Source organism: Silurus aristotelis (genome assembly GCF_946808225.1).
Source record: "Silurus aristotelis genome assembly, chromosome: 15".
In the NCBI taxonomy this organism is placed as follows: domain Eukaryota; kingdom Metazoa; phylum Chordata; class Actinopteri; order Siluriformes; family Siluridae; genus Silurus; species Silurus aristotelis.
Genome location: NC_139588.1, coordinates 18281183 through 18300952, shown reverse-complemented (window position 1 = coordinate 18300952; position 19770 = coordinate 18281183). Strand labels below are relative to the sequence as shown.

Sequence of the window (19770 nt, the reverse complement as noted above, 5' to 3'; positions counted from 1 at the left end):
TTTTCTACCTACTTGTCTTCCAAGATGAAAGAACTAAGAGCCTCATTTAATGTTAGAGCATTATTTAATAAAATACTGACTCATACAGCGTGATATTTGCCGAATATCTTATGCTGAAGAAGCTTTTGTCATTTAGGATTCAGCTGCTGATTTCATTGCACACTTCAACCAAATAAAGCAGATGAACAGTTCACCTGTAGGTCAGTGCTGTGATCATGCATTCAGCAAGGGGTTAATGTGTTTTAATTGCACTTATATTAGTAGGCTGTGTTTCTGTTCTTTTGCTAATAACAGGCAGGGGATGATATACAGGGTTCTTGGTATGAAGCTTGTCTCAATGCGAAGGCTTTGATGTAGCCTGTTGCATATGTAGCAGCTCACTTCTTATTTTCATGTTCTCCTTAAATCTGAACATTGTGCACTGTCATCTTATTAAAAAACAAAACAAAGGCAGTATTCATTAATCCATCTTATTGCCTGCACACCTTTTTTGTTCAAAACATAAATGATTATTGGGCCTTTTGAAGTGTCTTCTTTTAGGTGTTTTTTAAAAAGCACACAACAAGATGCACAAATTAATACATAAAAAGTGACCCATACACTTTCTTATATTAAAGGGCAAGTTTTGGAACAGGTGGAATAGGCCACATGTAGCAATGTTTACTCATGGATCCAGGGTTTGTTTGAATTTTGAGCTTGTGTTACTGTCTGAATGGATTTTCATATGCTTTTTCTGTGTCTGTGTGAGTTTTTTCTGGGTTCTCCTGTTTCATTTTACCTCCCCCTAGCTGTTAGGTGGTCTGGCTTTTCTAAATTGTCATTATGTGTGATTGTATATGTGAAAATGTGTGTTTAAATAAAGAAGTATAAAATCTATTCATGTGCTCTTCATTTTTGAAAAAAAATCTTAAACATTCATTCAAGCTTTCTGTACATTTAACTATCACTTTTGATATCACTTGAGGGTCACACAAAATGCCAATCTGAAGCTCCTTTTCCCTCTGCTCTCATGATCAATCAAGTAACACATTTAATTTGCAGACTGTATCCTTGCTTCTATGGAAAGACTAAAAAAAACACAAGTCTCTTATTTCCATGTCTTCATCAAGAAATAAGAAGATCTAAATGTAATCATGGTCACTTTTGTGTAGGCTAAATGCATGAAAGCTACACCCATTATTATGAACAATGTAAATAAAATTTTAATACACTTCCAGGGCCATTCAACAGAAAACCAGTCCTAATAAATCAGACTTCATTGTACACAAGCAGCATTCACATAAAGCACTGACCCTGGATCAGAATATCCCCCCTCAATTCTTAACTGCATACCTGCTATTGTAGTATCTGTGAGCATCAGGTCCAGCTCTCATTCGTATTCATACCATGCAAGACAAGTACAATGCGTCTCTCAAATGCTTCTGAAAAGACAACCTTAATACTCATAAACAACCAGGGACCAATTACTTAATGAATTGGCCTTGCACTTAATGAGGCGACACAAAGAGGAACATAAATGCATTAGCTCAACATCACAGACCATCATTATTATGCCTGCTTTTACAATGTGAACTTTAAAAACTATCCTCAGGATTTAAATATGTTGGCTATCCACATTCAGGGTATATTTATTTAATATTTTTTGCTGTTCATTCTTTGGTTCAGTTTAGTTTGACCATTAGCATGGTTATTAATGACGAAACTATGTGGACAGTTAGTCTGTTATTAGCTGGATTTATTTGGTTAGTAGGATGCGTTTAAGCCCAGCTTAGTGACAATGCGGTGTTGCAATTCTCCCATACCTTACACACTTTTCCCACACACACACACAAACATTTCAGTGTCCAAGACTTGACCAAGATTGGCATAATCAAGTCTGAAGGAGGAAAAGGAGAGAAGGAAGACATCTACAGAGACAGCAGGGAAAGAAGAAGTGGAGGAGAGTGGAGGTTAGGGTTGGTACTTTAAATGTTGATACTATGACTGGTAAAGGGAGAGAGGGAGCTGATATGATGGAGAGGAGAAAGGTAGATATGTTGTGTGTTCAGGAGACAAGGTTGCAAGGGTGTAAGACAAGGAACATTGGAGGTGGGTTTAAACTTTTCTATCATGGTGTGGATGGAAAGAGAAATGGTGTGGGGGTGATTTTGAAGGAAGAGTTTAGTAAGAGTGTAGTAGAGGTGAAGAGAGTTTCTGATAGGTGATGAACGTGAAGCTGGAAGTTGAAGGCTTGATGATAAATGGCATCAGGGCTTATGCTCCACAAGTGGGTTGTGAGATGGAGGAGAAGGAGAAATTCTGGAGTGAGGTAGATGAAGTGGTAGGTGGTGTACCTAGGAATGAACGATTGGTGATTGGGGCAGACTTTAATGGGCATGTAGGTGAAGAAAAGAGAGGGGATGAGGAGGTGATGGGTATGTATGGTTTTAAGGAGAAGAATGTGGATAAGCAGATGGTGGTAGATTTTGCTAAAGGGATGGGAATGGAAGTGGTGAATACTTATTTTAAGAAGAAGGAGGAGCATGGGGTGACATAAAAGTGGAGGAGGGTGCACACAGGTGGACTATGTTCTCTGTAGGAGACTGTAAGGTGTTGGCAGGGGACAGTGTAGCTAGACAGCATCAGATGGTGGTCTGTAGGATTGTTTTGTAGGTGAAGAAAAAGAGGAGGAGAGTGAGGACTAAAAGAAGAGTAAGATGGTGGAAACTGAAGGAGGAAGGTTCAAGGAAGAGGTCAGACAGGGGCTCTGTGGTGGTGAAGAGGTGCTGGATGATTGGGACACTACTGCAGAAGTGATAAGGGAGACAGCTAGAAAGGTACTTGGTGTGACATCTAGAAATAATAAGAAAGACATAGTGGTGGAATGAGGAAGTATAAGGAGAAAGAGGTTGGAAAACAGAATTGGAATCGACAGAGTGATGAGAAAAGTGAGCGTGAGGAGAGTGTGCTGAGAAGAAGGAAAATGAGAGAGAGAGAGAGAGAGAGAGAGAGAGAGAGAGAGAGAGAGAGAGAGAGAGAGAGAGAGAAAGTTGGATGGTGTAGAGATGGTGATGCATGAGATGGATAGGATTAGTAAGGAGGTAGTGAGAGCAACGATTAAGAGGATAACGAGTGGAAAGTCGGTTGGACCAAATGACATACCGTAGAGATGTTTAGGAGAGATGGCAGTGGAGTTTTTAACCAGAATATTTAACAAGGTTCTGGAAGGTAAGAAGATGCCTGAGGAATGAAGAAGAAGTGTGCTGGTACCGATCTTTAAGAATAAGGAAGATGTGCAGACCTGCAGTAACTACAGGGGAATAAAGTTGATGAGTCACACCATGAAGTTATGGGAAAGAGTAGTGGAAGCCAGGCTGAGAGAAGAGGTAACCATCTGTGAGCAACAGTATGGTTTCATGCCGAGGAAGAGCACCACAGATGCCTTATTTGCTTTGAGAATGTTGATGGAGAAGTGTAGAGAAGGTCAGAAGCAGAGGCATTGTGTGTTTGTGGATTTAGAGAAAGGGCATGACAGGGTGCTGAGAGAGGACTTTATAAAGAAGTCAGGTGTGTCAGAGAAGTATGTGAGGGTGGTGCAGGACATGTATGAGGACAGTGTGACAGTAGTGAAGTGTGCAGTAGGAACGACAGACTGGTTCAAGGTGGAGGTTGGACTGCATCAAGGATCGGTTCTGAGCCCTTTTACTGTTTGCAGTGGTGATGGACAGATTGACAGATGAGGTCAGACAGGAGTCTCTATGGACCATGATGTTTGTGGATGATATTGGGATTTGTGGCGAGAGTAGGGAACATGTTGAGAAGAGCCTAGAGAGGTGGAGGTATGCGCTGGAGAGAAGGGGAATGAAAGTCAGTAAGAGTAAGACAGAATTATATGGTGGTTGTGAATGGTGAATGTGATGGACTGCATATCACAGGAAGCTATGTTTGTAGACTGTGTTCCATTGTGGGTTAGTCTATTGCTAAAATTATAAAACAAATTATAAAAAATTACTGACTGTTACAAAATGCAACAAACAAACAAACAAATTATATATAAAATATTAGAACAAGCATAATTTACAGCCAGATAAGATCTGAGAATTAAAAATGAGCTATTTGAGTATTTGTACTAAATGGATATTCCACTGTAAACTACATACCAATACATTATGCACCAGCAATTTGTCCTTATTCTTATAATATATTTTCCCCAGACACTTAATGGTATATTACTTGTTGTTTTTGTGAAACAGGTAAAAAAACATTTCTTTTTCTCTATTATAAATTGAAGTGTAGTTTATATTGTTAATAAAATATCATATACAAATTTCACTTGATAGTAGTAAAATGCTCTAAGCATTTATTAAATAAATCTTAACTTTATTTATTTACATGATTTACTTCACTTATTTACTTAATTTGTTTGTTTGTTTATTTGATTACTTGGTGGAATTAGAAAGAAAAGGTTTCCTTAACACATTTTCAGACTACCAGCTTTTAGTTGATATTAATGAGGGTGTGAGTGTGTGAATACAATGCCCTGTGATGGATTCACAGTGTTCTTTCGTTCTTAAGAATAGATGGATGACTGAAAAAATAAATGAAGAAACAGTCTTGAAGTGAAATAGTGTTGCTTCACTTGTGTACATTATTTCACTGTGTCTTTATTTTTAATGTAAAAAATGTCAGCAGTGGTACTAAACGCTCTAAGGCCAAAGGCTGGCAAACAATATTTTGTGTAATTGAATTAAATAAATTCTTTTGCTCGCAGTAAATCCACATGAGCCATTATTCACAGTCCCCCTTTCGATGTTGTGATTAGCGACAGTTTGGGATGCATGAAAAGCTCAACATGAAAAGCTTAAGATGAATTCAGACAGCACAATAGATCAATTTACACCTCCGTGGCTCAGCCAGGGTCATGAACCATGGGCCTCTTTGAAGAGCACCTTCTTTAAGACTGCTTTGTTTAGTAAAGAGAATGAGCACCATTATCTACCATGGCTAAAATTCATACACAATCAAAGTTGCCTTAGTTGACAGCCTCAAAGATTCTGCATTACCACAATATAAAATACGGTACAAGATTTCTCATCTACAGTAATGTATGTCTATTGAGTGTGATGTTATGGGATAGTTATTTATAATCTGGAATTACAAAAGGAAATTGTAATAGATCAGAATAAAATTGTGAAATTGGCTTGTGGGTTTTTTAATGACTTGTAATAGATAAAAATGATATCTGATAGTTACTCTGTTTTTTATAAGGCAAAATTTATGTTAAATATACCTGTATCTAAAAGCTTTCTAGGCTAATTAATGAATATAATATAATATAATATAATATAATATAATATAATATAATATAATATAATATATCATAAAAAATAACATAATTTAATATCTTAACATGTCAAAACTGTGTCTAAAGTGTCAATATTTTGTGTGAGCACCATTGTTATCTAGCACTGCAATAATTCTCCTGGGCATGAAATTCACCAGAGTTGCACAGGTTGTTGCTGGGATCCTCTTTCACTTTCACCATAATGATATCACAAAGCTGCTGAATGACACATGGTGCTTCTCCACCTTTAACTTCAGGATCCCCACAGGTGCTCAATAGGGTTCAGGTCTGGAGACATACTTGACCACTCCATCACATTCACCTTCATCTTCCTCAGCAAGGCAAGTATCATCTTGGCGGTGTGTTGGGGTTGTTTTTATTTCTGGAGACTGCCGGTCAGCCCAGTTTCTGAAGGGGGGCATCATGTTCTGCTTCAGAATATCACAGTACATGTTGGAATCCATGTTTCTCTCAATAAACCGCAGCTCCCCACTACCAGCAGCACTCATGCAGCCCTAGACCATGATGACCCATCACCATGCTTGTCTGTATACCTTTTCTTGGTATTTCTCACCAGGGCGTCACTACACATGCTTAACACTATCTTAGCCAAACAAGTTTTTCTTAGTCTCATCACAGGACATGGTTCCAGTCATTTATGCTCTGGAACAGGTTGTATCCAGCAAACTGTTTGCAGGCTTTCTTGTAAGCCAGCTTAAGAAGAGTTTTTTTTCTGGGACGACGGCCAAGCAAACTGACTTGTTGCAGTGTGCGGCGTATGATCTGAGCACTGACAAGCAGACCTTCTGCTTCTGCAACCTCTAAAGTAAAGCTGGCAGCAGTCATGCATCTGTTCTTTTTAGCCATTTCTGCACCAGATGCACAACACAAGGAATCATCTTTTTTGATGGACCCTTATGAGACCTGTTTCTAGTGGAAAACATCTTGGAAAACCTCTGTATGACCCTGGCCATGTACTTTAACTAAGTTTCTGGGTGTTACTGATGTTTGTGTAGCCTAGGCCATATTTGTGGAGAGCAACAATTCAAATGATCAAATCTTTGGAGAGTTCTTTGCCATAAGGGGCCATGTTGACCATCCAGTGGTCAGTATGAGAGAACTGTGCTCAAAGTACATATTTAACTGCTATAATACAAGATACACAAATTTGTATAATACTGTTAAGCACACAAAAACATGAACATGATAAATAGGACATGTGGCTTTGCATGATTAAACAGCATACAGCTGTTATTACTTAGGGTGTACTCACTTTTGTTGTCAGCTATTTTGACAATAATGGCTGTAAATCTGTACTGTAATACAAGCTGCACATTGGCTACTCTAGTATATATCTATAATATCTATATAATATTTATAATATATGTATATATTTGTTATATATATGTAGTATGGCAGGAAAAGTACTACAACTACTACTACTTCTAAAACTACTACTATTATTACTATTATTTGTTGTCGCCTGATACATTATAGTATTCCCATTTGAACCACATTCTATATTAAAAGAGGATTCTCCATTTAAAAGCATATTTCAGGAAACCACACACAACCAACATCATACAAGTAATCCTAATACTGGACATGAAAAAATGTTTTTGATGGCCACTAATGGCTAAGGTGCTTGACATAATAGTACACTAATACCGGTAATTGACTTCAACTGAACCGGCCACATTTTGCTACAAAACTGGCTTTTATGGTCCATTAATCTGATCATTTAATATCTGATGATGGAACCATGTAGGACAGTGGTCTAAAGAACGTAACGAAATTAGAATTCAGGTTTTACTGTGACGGGTCTGCTTACAGCATTGACTATAGCCAGTCCTCTACAATCCAATCTGATTGATCAGAATGCGTAGATGATTTTTAAATCGTAGCTCTGACTTTTAACCATAAAGAAAATATTATATTGCAGCACTGGTTATTTTTATATGTTCCATATCTGTGCCTATTTGAGATTCTCATCATTAGCATGATATCTCAAGAACTCAGTATCAGAGTCTAATATCTCTATCTTGGTAAAGTTTCTTGATTATTTTGCTACTGATGAGTAAGTAAAGGTATATATGGAAACTTGTAGTTCAGGTATTAGAACCTCATCAACATCCTCCAGCTATATTAGTATGCATTGTGTTGTCATTTTAGTTGTCAATTATTGTAAATTAATTCAAACACTCGCATTTGGATAAACAATCAGTTTTAGTGACACTGAAAACGAAGAGAGCATACAAAAGGTGAGGCACCTCTCTGATTTATACTACGACGTTCTGAAAAGCAAAAAAAATATAAGACGCACCATAACAGAGTGAAAATGTCTCATAATTTCATGGCACCACGGAAACTGGGATCTTTTTCCTTTGGCCTAATTGATAGGAGTGGGTTGAAACACAGCTCTAAAGCACTCTCAGTGGATGCAGCATGGTTTAATTGGCCTAAATTGATGTGAATTGAAAGCACTCTGTAAAAAGCAAGACAACACACTGGCGGGTGGCCTGATATAGCCTGTAATATGAGAGCGTGAGGGTCCTTAGCCTCCCATTAGCATGGAAATGCAGAGAATGAGCAACCGGAATAAAGGATTTTAATAACAAACGCGCTTCCTCCAGGTAGCCTGAAGCTGGACTGGGATTCAGTTATTTTCTGAGGCCGATTGTTGGCATTTGTGCTGTGTACAAGTGTGCCATAGCCAATTTCTTCTAGTTTTGCAAAGAATCAGACTTTGCATAAAATGTTTCACTTTTAGCTTAAGCAGGGATTTAGTTGCGTAGATAATCAATATTAACCTTGTATTCATGATCATAGGGATTTTGTAAAACTACCACTTGGTGTGTGTTGACCAGGAAATCATAAAAATGGGCTAGCTAATGCAAAAAATTATTCCATTTATTTTGTAAATCATAAGCATGTACTGACTCATGTATTATCTTAACGAGTGAAAATAAGTCAAAACAGCAGTGCACATTTAAATTTTTTTATTTTTTTTATTTTGTCTGATTTGTTGTCATTATCTCACAAATTGGTAAAATGTAAGATGTTATATAAGTTAGATATATAGAGTCAATATATATAAGTCCACATGTTCCCAGTGCACACTGGGTTTCCGCCAGATTTTCTAGTTTCCTCCAACTTCACAAAAACAGGCATGAGGTTCACATGGGTTAATGTGCATGTACAAAAAGTGTATTGTAAAGATTTGTTATTCTTGCCATTTTGGAGTCTCTCCAAATACTTTAAAAGTTTTCTTGCAGAAAAAAAAAATAGCTTCTTATAATCGGTCATCAGGTAAAAAAGAAAAAGAAAAAACTACTCATGCTGTATCACTGGCAGGTATTTTTAACACTAACAATAAGTTAGATAGAAAATGTCAAATAGAAAACCTCAGATTTATTGGTCAGATAATAATGAAGCTGAAAAATAATTTACAAGCTGGCATAGACCCTCTATCAGTTTTGAGGTATATAGACACTATATTGCTAAATGTTTGTGGAAATCTGACCATCACACCCATATGCCAGAGTTAGTCCTCTTTTGATGTTATAGCAAGTTCCAATCTTCTGGAAAAGCTTTCCACTAGATTTTGGAGCGATGCTATGAGAATGATCTTTATTTAGCCAGAAGAACATTAGAGAACTCAGGTACTGATTTTGGGTGAGGTTTGGGGTGCAGCTGGTGTTTAAGTTTATCCCAAAGGTGTTTACTGGGGTGGAGTTTATGTTGGAACAGGTTTGGGCCTTTAAGTTCCATTGAAATCTTAAATGCTACAACACACAAAGACATATGTGTGTAATGGTCAGGTTTCCATATATAATGTACACATTCTGACTATGTGATCATAGTGCATGATTTCACCATAATTAACATTTAATTTCACTTGATCACGTCACCATTTCAAGTGAATTATATATAGTGGGAACCCACTGTCATTGATCAGCTAGGTGATTAACGATTGCTCATTACAGACAGGTATCTCATGCAGCCACAGCTGCACCACCCACATACATCATCTCTAGCTGAAGCATCACTATTAACCCTATAAAATGCTTCATGCATTGTTTCAATGAAAAGAATGGGTGTACAGGTGTTCCAAATAAAGCAAATGGGCACATTATCTCCATAAACTATGCTTATTGGTTCCACAGCATGACAGGCAATGTTTCTATCACACAGATCATAGATCTGGCCATGTTTTTTATTTTTTGCATCAGAGACCTGGAACCACTCTCTTGTCTCGGAAGGTTCCAGAACAGTAAAAATGTGTTGAGTATTTTCCAAAGTGAAAGCATTTTGATATTTGAAAGTAGCACTAAATATCTTTTGTTTGTTTTTACATTCTTTTTGCTCATCCTTTTGCTGTTTTTTTTTAAGCCAAAATGAAGCACTGTAGATAAAGACAGAAAGATGAGTGCAGCTGCACTCTCAAAAAACAAAAAACAATTTACTCCATTGGGCTGTCATGGCTAAGCAGCAAGGACCGATTCATGGTGCCGGTGGACCAGTTCAGCGTCTTACAATGTGTTAACCTTGGGACATACGCCAGATGAAGGAGAGCAAATCCATTAGGACTTTCTTTTCTATTTCAACAGGAGAGCCTCAAATGAGTGGGCCCTGGCCATCACAATGACAGCTGTGAAACCTATAATTACGAGAGGGTTATGTGTCAATTTACACTTTAGCTCTTCAAAGCGCTGTGTTTTGTTGCTACCCTGTGTGTTATAGTGGTGTTTCTGGGGCAGAAAGGAGAAGCCTGCTCAAAAGACATGAAAGTCAAAAGCATAGGGTATAAGTGATGGTTATATGGTACTGGCCATTCTTTTTTTGTAATGGTATTTAAACTAAAAGCAGCATAATGGAGGTTGCACAATGGTGTAATGGTAAAGCTTCAAGACCCCCCACTGGTGTGCAATTTTCTTGGTCAGTGATCACTCTGTTTATTCAATACACAGCATTTCAGATTGTAGTTCTCAATTTTTCGATATTGAGAACTACATTAAAGGAAACCTTGATTTTTTTTTGTCTAAATCTATTTACTTGCAAACCATTAGTATTAGAATACCAATGCAATTATTTTTTATTATTATTATTACATTTTGGATTTTTTGCAAATTCCAATTTGGCCCACTGATTCTTACTAATTATGACTTGTTTGCATCTTGTAATATAGCCTCTATATTTCTGCTCTCTTAATGTTCATGTTATATCCCATAGATTGCTCCTGGTCTTCGTGTTGCTTTTTCCTTAATTAATACAACATACAGTCTTCACTTAAACAAAAGCGTAAACCACAATCAGACAGCCAGAGCTATTAATTATGTAAACAATTATTTATGTAAACAAGTATTAACAGAGAAAAAGAAACAGGCAAAAAAGAACATCAGTAAGTCTTATTTTTCTATTTTTTGGGTGGGTAATTTGTTTAGCGCATTCGGATATAAATATCCGTAAATAAAAGCTGAAATTCTGATCTCCTACCTAGTATTCATCTTTTAGTCTCAAACCAAAATGTTTTTAGTCTAGATAAAACAAAGGAATTTGAATGTTACAATACATGTTGTTCCATCATCATGCTGTTCCATTATTGATACTTACCACTATTAAACTCAGAAGAGAAAATGTCAGCCTGTTGTTCAGTGTTAATGGATAGCCTGAGTGTAATAAATAGCTTCAGCATTTTTGTCCAAGTGGTTGAAAGTCCAGTGGAAATTCTGAGATGACAAAAAATAGGGTTTATTTTAGCTTAAGGCCAGGCTTGTAATGTTCACAGTGCGCATTGTAGATGCTCTTAAGCAGCCCACACTATTTGTCAGTGTGGTCTAAATGAATCTAGGAAGGTGAATATGAATTCTCACTTATGCAACAGTGATATCTACATATTATATATTAGGAATTTTTTTTTTTTTAACCATATATATGAAAATATGTGCAATGCCTGCAACATACTGTAAATATATTTCCCTTATATACCAACCAGGTATAGCTTTATGGCCACTGATCAGGCAGAACATTATGACCACCTGCCTAATATTGTGTTGGTCCCCCTTCAGCTGCCAAAACAGTCCTGACCTGTTGGGCATTAAAACATTAACTTCTTTAGCAGTTTGAGCTACGAGAGCTTGTCTGTTGGATCGGACCACACAAGCCAGCCTTCGCTCCCTACATCCCTACACTGAGTCTTGGCCTTGACCCTGTCTCCGGTTCACTACTGTTTCTTTCTTTGGACCACTTTTGATAGATACTGGCCACTGCAGTTTTGGAGATGTTCTAACCCAGTTGTTTTGCCATCACAATTTGGCTTTTGTCAAACTCACTAAGGTCCTTATGCTTGCCTTTTCCTTTTCCTGCTTCTAACACATCAACTGGATAATATTATCCCACCCACTAACATGATGAAGAGATAATCAGTGTTATTCACTTCATGTTCATAATCTTATAATGTCATAATGAGAGAGAGAGAGAGAAAGAGAGTTTGTGAAAGCACATCAGCCTCTTCCCCCTTTCCTCATGGTACAGACACATCCTGAGTATATTCCTGCATCCTTTAAAAGGCTACCATGATTCACCACGACCCTGACCAGGATGAAGACGAAGATTTAAACATTCCTTTTATTATCTAAACTCTATACCAGTCCAACTGTTGTCACAAAGGCTAATATAAAACAGCGATTGTAAAGCTGACCTTCTTTTACCCATTAAATATATCTTCATACAGGGTCCATAATGGCCTCTTTGTACAGCCTGGTGGCCTTGGTGGCTCAGACCTCCTCCTCCTCCTGCTCAAAAGCGCTCATTTCCATCAAATCAACCTGCTCTGACGGTTGGTCAAAAAGACATAATTTATAGTAATTAGAAAAGAATACACCTGTGACAATTGTTTAAGTTGATTTTTTGCTGATGATTCCAACAGGTCCTTTAAATAGCAATACATTAGCACCTAATGTAAGCTATAAAGGATTTGCTTCAGTTTGTACTATTGCTTGTTTTTCCCATCATACTACATCTGAAGTTGTTCTTTGTAATAACCTTTGACTTTGTTAAATGATGAAACTTCTTAAGCGCTTCCTCCCACACAGATCGGTAAAGATTCATCGAGTGAAGAGGGCGCCGCTCGACATATCTTCATAGTCAAACCACAGCTCTAAGATGTTTCATAACACAGATTGGAACAAGTTGGCTCTCAAAATTGAGAGGGAACTGAAGGGGTGTCTGGGATGAGAAAAGAATAGGGAGAAAACGAAGGATCAGACAGAAAACGAGTGGGCAGATCATAATCCTCCTCACGCAAAGCTCCGTTACTAATTCTAAATTTGACTGATTGTTTTTAAAGAAGATAGGCTGTCACCGTGTCAGTCATGTAGAAGGCTTTTTATCTGCCATGTTTAATTGATTTGTCAATGCACATTAAAGGATGTATTCAACATATCGGCTGAAATCAGGAAAACGAAACAAAATTCAAGAACATATGAACACACCAAATGCTTACTGGGTTAGAGCTCTCATTCAGTAATTAAAAATAAATCTTGTAGAGATTATATGTAGAATTAGAATATTCAGAAACCGAAAAATAAGAGTAAAGACGGCCTTTAAACTGTTTACCAGTCAAGTGTCCAGCTAGTTTTGAGTCTGCAAAAATGGTGGGATGGTTAAAATGGCTGCAATTCCTATATGGCTAATGCAATATTTGTATTTAACCCCTTGAATTGAAGCTTAGTTCAATCCATTTTGGTGGTATACAGAGGCAAAGCAATACAAATGCACTGCTGTCCAAATTCGTATAGGCTTGAATGTTCATATACTATATTGGCACATATCCAGCTCATGCCCTGAGCACCTGCCCTTGCTTAACCTCAATGAAAACAACATCCCATTAAAAGAGACAAGCCTAAGTGTGTTGGAGGAAACAACAGGATTCTGCCAAACGCAGACTTAAATGGAGCTGACCACAAGTGTTTCAACACAAAGCTCATTTCTGCAGGCATCTCTGGCCTTTTGTTTTGGTGTGTTTGCTCAGTCTGGTGCTGGAGAGTGTTGACCTCTTTACCCTTTGGGACTGATTACCCCCTACATTCCCAGTGATCCTAGAGATCAGGGAGGAAAATTGAAAAAGGATTCAGGAGCCAGTCTGTAGGGAGACATAACGCTTGATCGAGGTCCCAAAGAGGATCCACAGATAAGCCGAGTGTCTAGTTTTCTTGTTCGATTTTATAGCCAGAGTGTATGATAGGTAGAAGCTGTTGCATTCTAACCACAATGGGGAAAACATTTTCTTTTCTATCTACTTATCATAAGGTGGAGACACTTGAAGGTCATAAATGATGGATGTTAACAATACAGAGTGTGTTTACTGTATAACAAATATGTATATATTTTCAAGTACACTCTGAGAAATAGAAGATGACCATGAATAAATTAGATAAAAAGTAACTTCAATGTGTATTAAATAAAACACGTTTATTTCTATCGCAACTTTTTACAATAGATATTGTCCCAAAGCAGCTTTACAGAGATAAATAGTTATTTATATATAAATAGTAATAGTTAATTATTTTTGTGCCTATCATTTTAATGCCCATAGGTTTAACCCTTTAAGTTTATTCTTAATGATTGAGCCAGTGGTGACAGTTGCAAGAGAAAAACTCCCTGAAATGGTATGAGAAAGAAATCTTGAGAGGAACCAGACTCAAAAAGAGGAAACATCTTCACCAAAGGTCCATTCATTATAGTTCCATCACTGTTAAGGTTTACTGTTCAGCTATGGTTACTTTAATATCACTTTGTTTATATTTATGGTACAATAAAAGATCATGAAAGAGCAGTTCATAATTAAAATATTCTTGTAATAGTTAATGTAAGAGTCTGATTTAACAGATCCATTTCAGGTACCTTTGTACCTTTTGTCAAGTGCATTCACCATATCACTGGATCCTGGAAGTTACAATCACAGAGTTATAAGTTTTTTTTATTAATTCACATTGCTGGATCCACATCCACAATTTACCACATCCATTAATGGAACTAACCAACGAGTGAACCCCAGATACTGAATTTAGCAGTTAGATTAAACTGTAATGGTTTGTAAATACAAATACAAATACAGACAGCAGCAGGTGTTTGGTTTTAGAACAAATAGCCTGCTTTATAGTTACAGCATCATGATGTGGCATAACACAGTTGAAGTGTAATATGTTTAAATATAGCTACATAGACAATGGAGAACAGTAAGTAGGATTTATTTTCTTTTCCTGGTTCAGAATCAGAATCAGGTTTGGTGCCAGCTGTTGGTGACTCTAAAAAGTACAGGCATAAATAACTATACATTTAGCTTAGACTATACAAGACAATACAGACAATACGAGTATTAAATACATTGTATATGACAGATCATTTGACAGTATGACTTTACAACAGTGAAGTACATAAAGTGTGATAGTGTATGTTAGTGCAAATAGCAATGTTGTGTGTCACGTAAGATAAACAGTTTACTTTAGAACATTTGTAAAATGTACAGCAGCAATACTGTGGGAAGCATATTGGGATGACACAATGACTGTTCTGATAATGCAGTACCTATAGATATGAAGCAAAAGTTTTTTGTGATCAACATTTTTATTCAAATTTAGTTTTATTTTAGAAACATATTACAGATCACAGTTTAAAAGAACTATGTAAAAACAGCCAAGTAAATGTTGTGGGAGTGAATGGTTCTATCCATAACTGAAAATAGTCTTTTGGGCGACAGTACTTGCAGCTGGTATGGTCATTTTTTGATAAACGTTCAACTGGAGAGTGGAATCATCTAATAGAAAAAGCAGGGGATCTCGAGAGATATCTAAATGCTGGAAATCCACCACTGGGTATTACCCAAAACATGTGCATGTAAGAGCCTACTGTAGATGTATTCCATAACTACTGTAAGGATCAGATCATGTAGCAGAAGTTTTGATGAACAAAGTTGTGTAGCACCTGCCAGAAAGGAGAAATTGAAAGAAGTTGTGTCCAGGGTGCGAAGGGTCAGTAGTGATTTTTCCTACCCAATGTCTGGTTCTTGTATGGTCCTGGAGAGTCCATAGGAGCACCAATGATTTTTCTGCTGTTTTACCTGTTTGCTGCAGTCTATTCCTGTCCTGTCCTGGACAGATTCATGGTTCTTTTTTCTTTCTGTTTTTTTCTTTCTTCTTCCCTTTTTAAAAAAATTGTTACCCTGGTTGTTGTTTGTTTCGCTTACGTATGTATACCAATTACATCATTTGTCTTAACAACCTTTCCCTCCCCCCTCATTTCATTTCTTGTTATGTTAGGTTATCAAATAAGATTAGTTGTTAAGAAATACTAAAACCTTTGTAGCCATAATTTCTGCAAATAATTCCAGAGCTGATACCTGGCTTCAGCATCGAGTCATTAGGCTAATTTTAGCATGATGTAAAGAAAAGGCTAAAGCTTTCCATCGTTGCTGCACTGCCACTTTCTCAAGTACCACTTATATTTAAACGATCGCAATGGGACAACAGACGCAAATCAGCCATGCCTTTAACTAATGTCTCATAAATGCAGTCCTCTGTTTTTACTCAGGGCAGCTGATGGTCACGTAATCACGCTGCCTAAAAGACAAGTGTCTGTTCTTTCGAAGCTCATGTATATATTCAGAGTCTTGCTGATTTCAAGGTCATTTTTTTGGCAGATCTACCTCTGCACGCTGAGCAGTAAAATTACCAACAGGTTTCTTTTTATTACATAATTGTGAACGTTGAAGAGACATGCATCAAGAGCTTGTAATTCCTGATGCATTTAATGAATCCCACTGATTTATAAACTATACTGATTGAAGTACCTGTGTTCTGCTTTGAGATTGCCAGAGGGTGAACTCAAAGTGAACTGATTATGCAATCACATCTTTATTTCATTGCAGTAATAAAAAATTATACTGTGTAATACCGTGTTGATTTAATCCTTCACTTTCTGTGTATTAAAAAAACACCAACTGTTCCAGTCTCCTTTCAAAATGCCTCATGGTGCTTAATTAATCTTTCACCTGATGGCTTGATGATCATCATTTTGATTTATTTGTTTTTTAAAGGTCAATTATATAGAATTCAAACTCAGTTGGGGTTAAAAAAGCCCCGAAATACCGATTTTACAAGCAAAAGCATCTCCAAAAGTTTAAGCAACTATTCATTGAAATGTTTCAGCTAATGTTGAGGCATAATACACAAAGTCATTGTATTACATAGAATTTTTGTTTATTTAAACACCCTGCACACACATCATTCTTCTTCTCGAAAATGCATTATGTTTGCTCCAGACGCTTTTCAATGACCAGCTCAGGAAAGCCGGTCCTGCTGTCCATCTGTCTTGTAAAGTGCAGATCAGTGGCTTCCCCTAAAATCACTTCTGCTGTTGTAAACACCTCCAGGTCACCCAGTACATGACCGCCGACGGTCCGGCCTTCTTTATCAGCCAGGCTGATGTGCAGATGAGCTTCGGTGTTTAGTGTGCCTACCAGAGACACAATTTCAAAGCGCTCTTGAAGACGAATTACCTACGTACACACACACACACACACACACACACACACACACACACACACACACACACACACACACACACACACACACACACACACACACACACACACACACACACACACACACACACACACACACACACACACACAACTCAAACACTACTTTACAACAGATTTATAAGGATTAAGATATGCCCACTTCCCGTGGGCTCACCACCTGCAGGAGGGACCGTAAGGGACGGTGCTTTGAGGATTGGGCAGTAGTCGAAGGCAGGGGCCTGCTTAGACTTCTGCCCCTGCGACCCGAATTACGGATAAGCGGGAGAAAATGAATGAATGAATGAATGAAGATATGCCCAGTGCTTCATTAGCCTTTTGCACATTTCATGATACACATACTCGATAGCTAATATATACAGTACCTGATTGGGTTTGTCTGACGTTGCGTTGGCCAGTCGTAGTGTTGCTTTTGTCACGCTGCCCACACATGTGATGATGAAAGGAGCTTTGAGCTGCTTCTCCTGTACGAATGCCTGCAGAGAGGACAGCAACTCCTGTCCTGGGCCCAGACGCAATGCAAACACACTCAGAGATGAGCCTACTGCAGACTGCACACAGACACACAGACAGAACAGAGAGAGAGACAGAGAGAAAATGACTTGTAGGTAAGACTCAAGTTATCACAGTGGCTGCCCCATAATATAGTTATGTAGCTACTACAGTCATAAAGAAGTTTTTTAATACACTAAGCCATAATTTATCAGGCTGGCACTGTATGTGATATAATATCACTACAGCTTGAGGCATGTGTTTTGTTTCACTATTGCTTTTACACTGTATACTAATTATAGAGCATAACCCAGAACAGTTACTCTACAGTTCTGAGTGAGAAATATATAGACTTTTGAATGTGTGTAAAAGTTTATACACACCTAAAATATTGAATCCCAGTTTCCAGTTATTATAAAATCCTTTGGCCAAATATAAAGATCATTTAACAACTAAGTAAGCTTACAACAATTTTACACTAATTTAGATTGGAGATTGATTTCATCATTAAATTCACTACTTTACCAATCAGAATTCTGGTAGACATACACAAGACTGTATTATTTTCAGATAGTTTGGAAGATTTAAGATTTAATTAATTCAATGACTTTTATAAGCTTCTGATTGTAATTGATGGCCAATTCCCATAATTAATAGAAGGAGTAATTTAATCGGCAGAGTGGCCCTTCACATGTCTGGTTTCTGAGTGGAGCCAAAAATACAATTGCATGCAAATCAAAAAATCCTGGGGCTACAGAGATTATATCATTCAGAAAAGATCTCACAAGGATGAATGTAATTTTTTTTGGAAATGTGACAGATGAAATGGAGGCAAGGAAAAATTCCATGAGACGATATTAGGAGGAAACCTTGTAAGGATTCAAAAGTAAATACATCCTGGGTCTTCTGATATCAGCCAGTGTGATTATAAATCATTTCTCTTTCTATAACATCATACTACGTATATAGGCAAAAGGTGTATTTACGTAAACAGCTACACATAGACTCATGAGCAACCGATGAATATGAACTTCAAAGTCTTTTCCAAATTCATTGTAGTTCTTTCCTAAACTGTCACCAAAAACCTGGAGGCACTCAATTGTACAGGACGTCTTTAGATGCGCTATAATCTAAATTTGCATTCACGTGAACTTGGAATCCCAAACATGTTCCAGCATGGCAATGCCCTTGTGCACAGAATGAGCTCCTTGAAGATCTGGTTTACATACTTTGGAGAGTAAGATCTTCAGTGGCCTGATATAGAGCTCTGATCTCATTCCTAATGAACACCTTTGGGATAAATTGGAACGCTGACTGCACCCCAGGAATGCAACGCTCAAAAAATCACACACCGTACTTATGACAAGGTTACCCAATACTTTTGGCAATATAGAGCATATATACAGTATATATACATACTTGAGAACCACATATAGCAGGAAAGGTCAGGTGACCCAATACTTTTGGCAATATAGTGTATATATGATTTTGAAAAACATTTTTATATAAAACAATTGGTACCAATAGTAGGTATAGTAGGCTCCTATTTATAGTATTTTCCTGGTTTCCATTTTAAAACCACTGAGACCCCGAATAGAACAAATGATTGGATAAATAATTATGACTGGGTGGATAAAAGTCAGTTATAATCTGTTTACATTTGAGCTGCCATAGTGCATTTAATGTTTATGTACTGATGTTTATTCAGTGTATAGACACACAAGGTCCACTGTCATCAGTAGGTGACACCACATTTAACAAGTAATCTATATTTGCTCTTGTAGAAAACAATCAGTGAGGCACAATTGAGGAAATGATACGCACCTTTAAATATTTAAAAAATAAATATGAGTTGCGTTGTAAGCGTGCATTATACATTACTGTCCTGAATGTACATCTGGTTTATTAAGTCTAATTAATGAATGAGACACAGCTGTATTGAGACACTATTGTCAAGTCTAAGGGTGAGGAGTAAACCTTGGATAGGAGCGGGTGAGGATCTGGAATTTTACAAATGCCCTCAATGTTTTGTAAAGGTTGTAGTTATTTAGGAGTGTGTGAGGTTGTGTATCTTTCAGCAGAAGAAGGCCTCTGCAGTATGTCCTTTTCTCATTACATGCCGCATGCTGTGAATGTACTAGAGCCTTTGCGCAGTTTGTGTTTTGTGTTCCACGGGTCAGCGCATCCATTCAGTGTGTCTTTCTCTCACCCGTCTTTATCTGCCTCTAATTCTCTTTCTCCTGCAGACTAGCTTCTTCATCTGTATAGGCTGCACACACCCACAGTCTTTCTGTGTCAGTCTCTATCTCTCCGTTTCAATGAACTCTTCATGGGGCTCAAAGGGGCACAGTGGACA

The 19770-nt window shown here is 37.5% G+C and overlaps 1 protein-coding gene across 1 annotated transcript in view; it reads right to left on the bottom strand.

Annotated features, from left to right (window-relative positions):
• Nucleotides 1-16559: 16559 nt before the first annotated feature.
• Nucleotides 16560-19770, bottom strand: part of LOC310737466 (bifunctional protein GlmU-like) — a 4232-nt gene continuing 1021 nt past the window's right edge. The window contains exons 2-3 of the mRNA XM_083561794.1: nt 17288-17473; nt 16560-16880 (exon numbers count right to left, since the gene is read on the bottom strand). Coding sequence (XP_083417920.1) covers nt 16629-16880; nt 17288-17473 — 438 coding nt within the window. The 3' untranslated portion in view covers nt 16560-16628. The remainder of the gene's footprint in view (nt 16881-17287; nt 17474-19770) is intronic.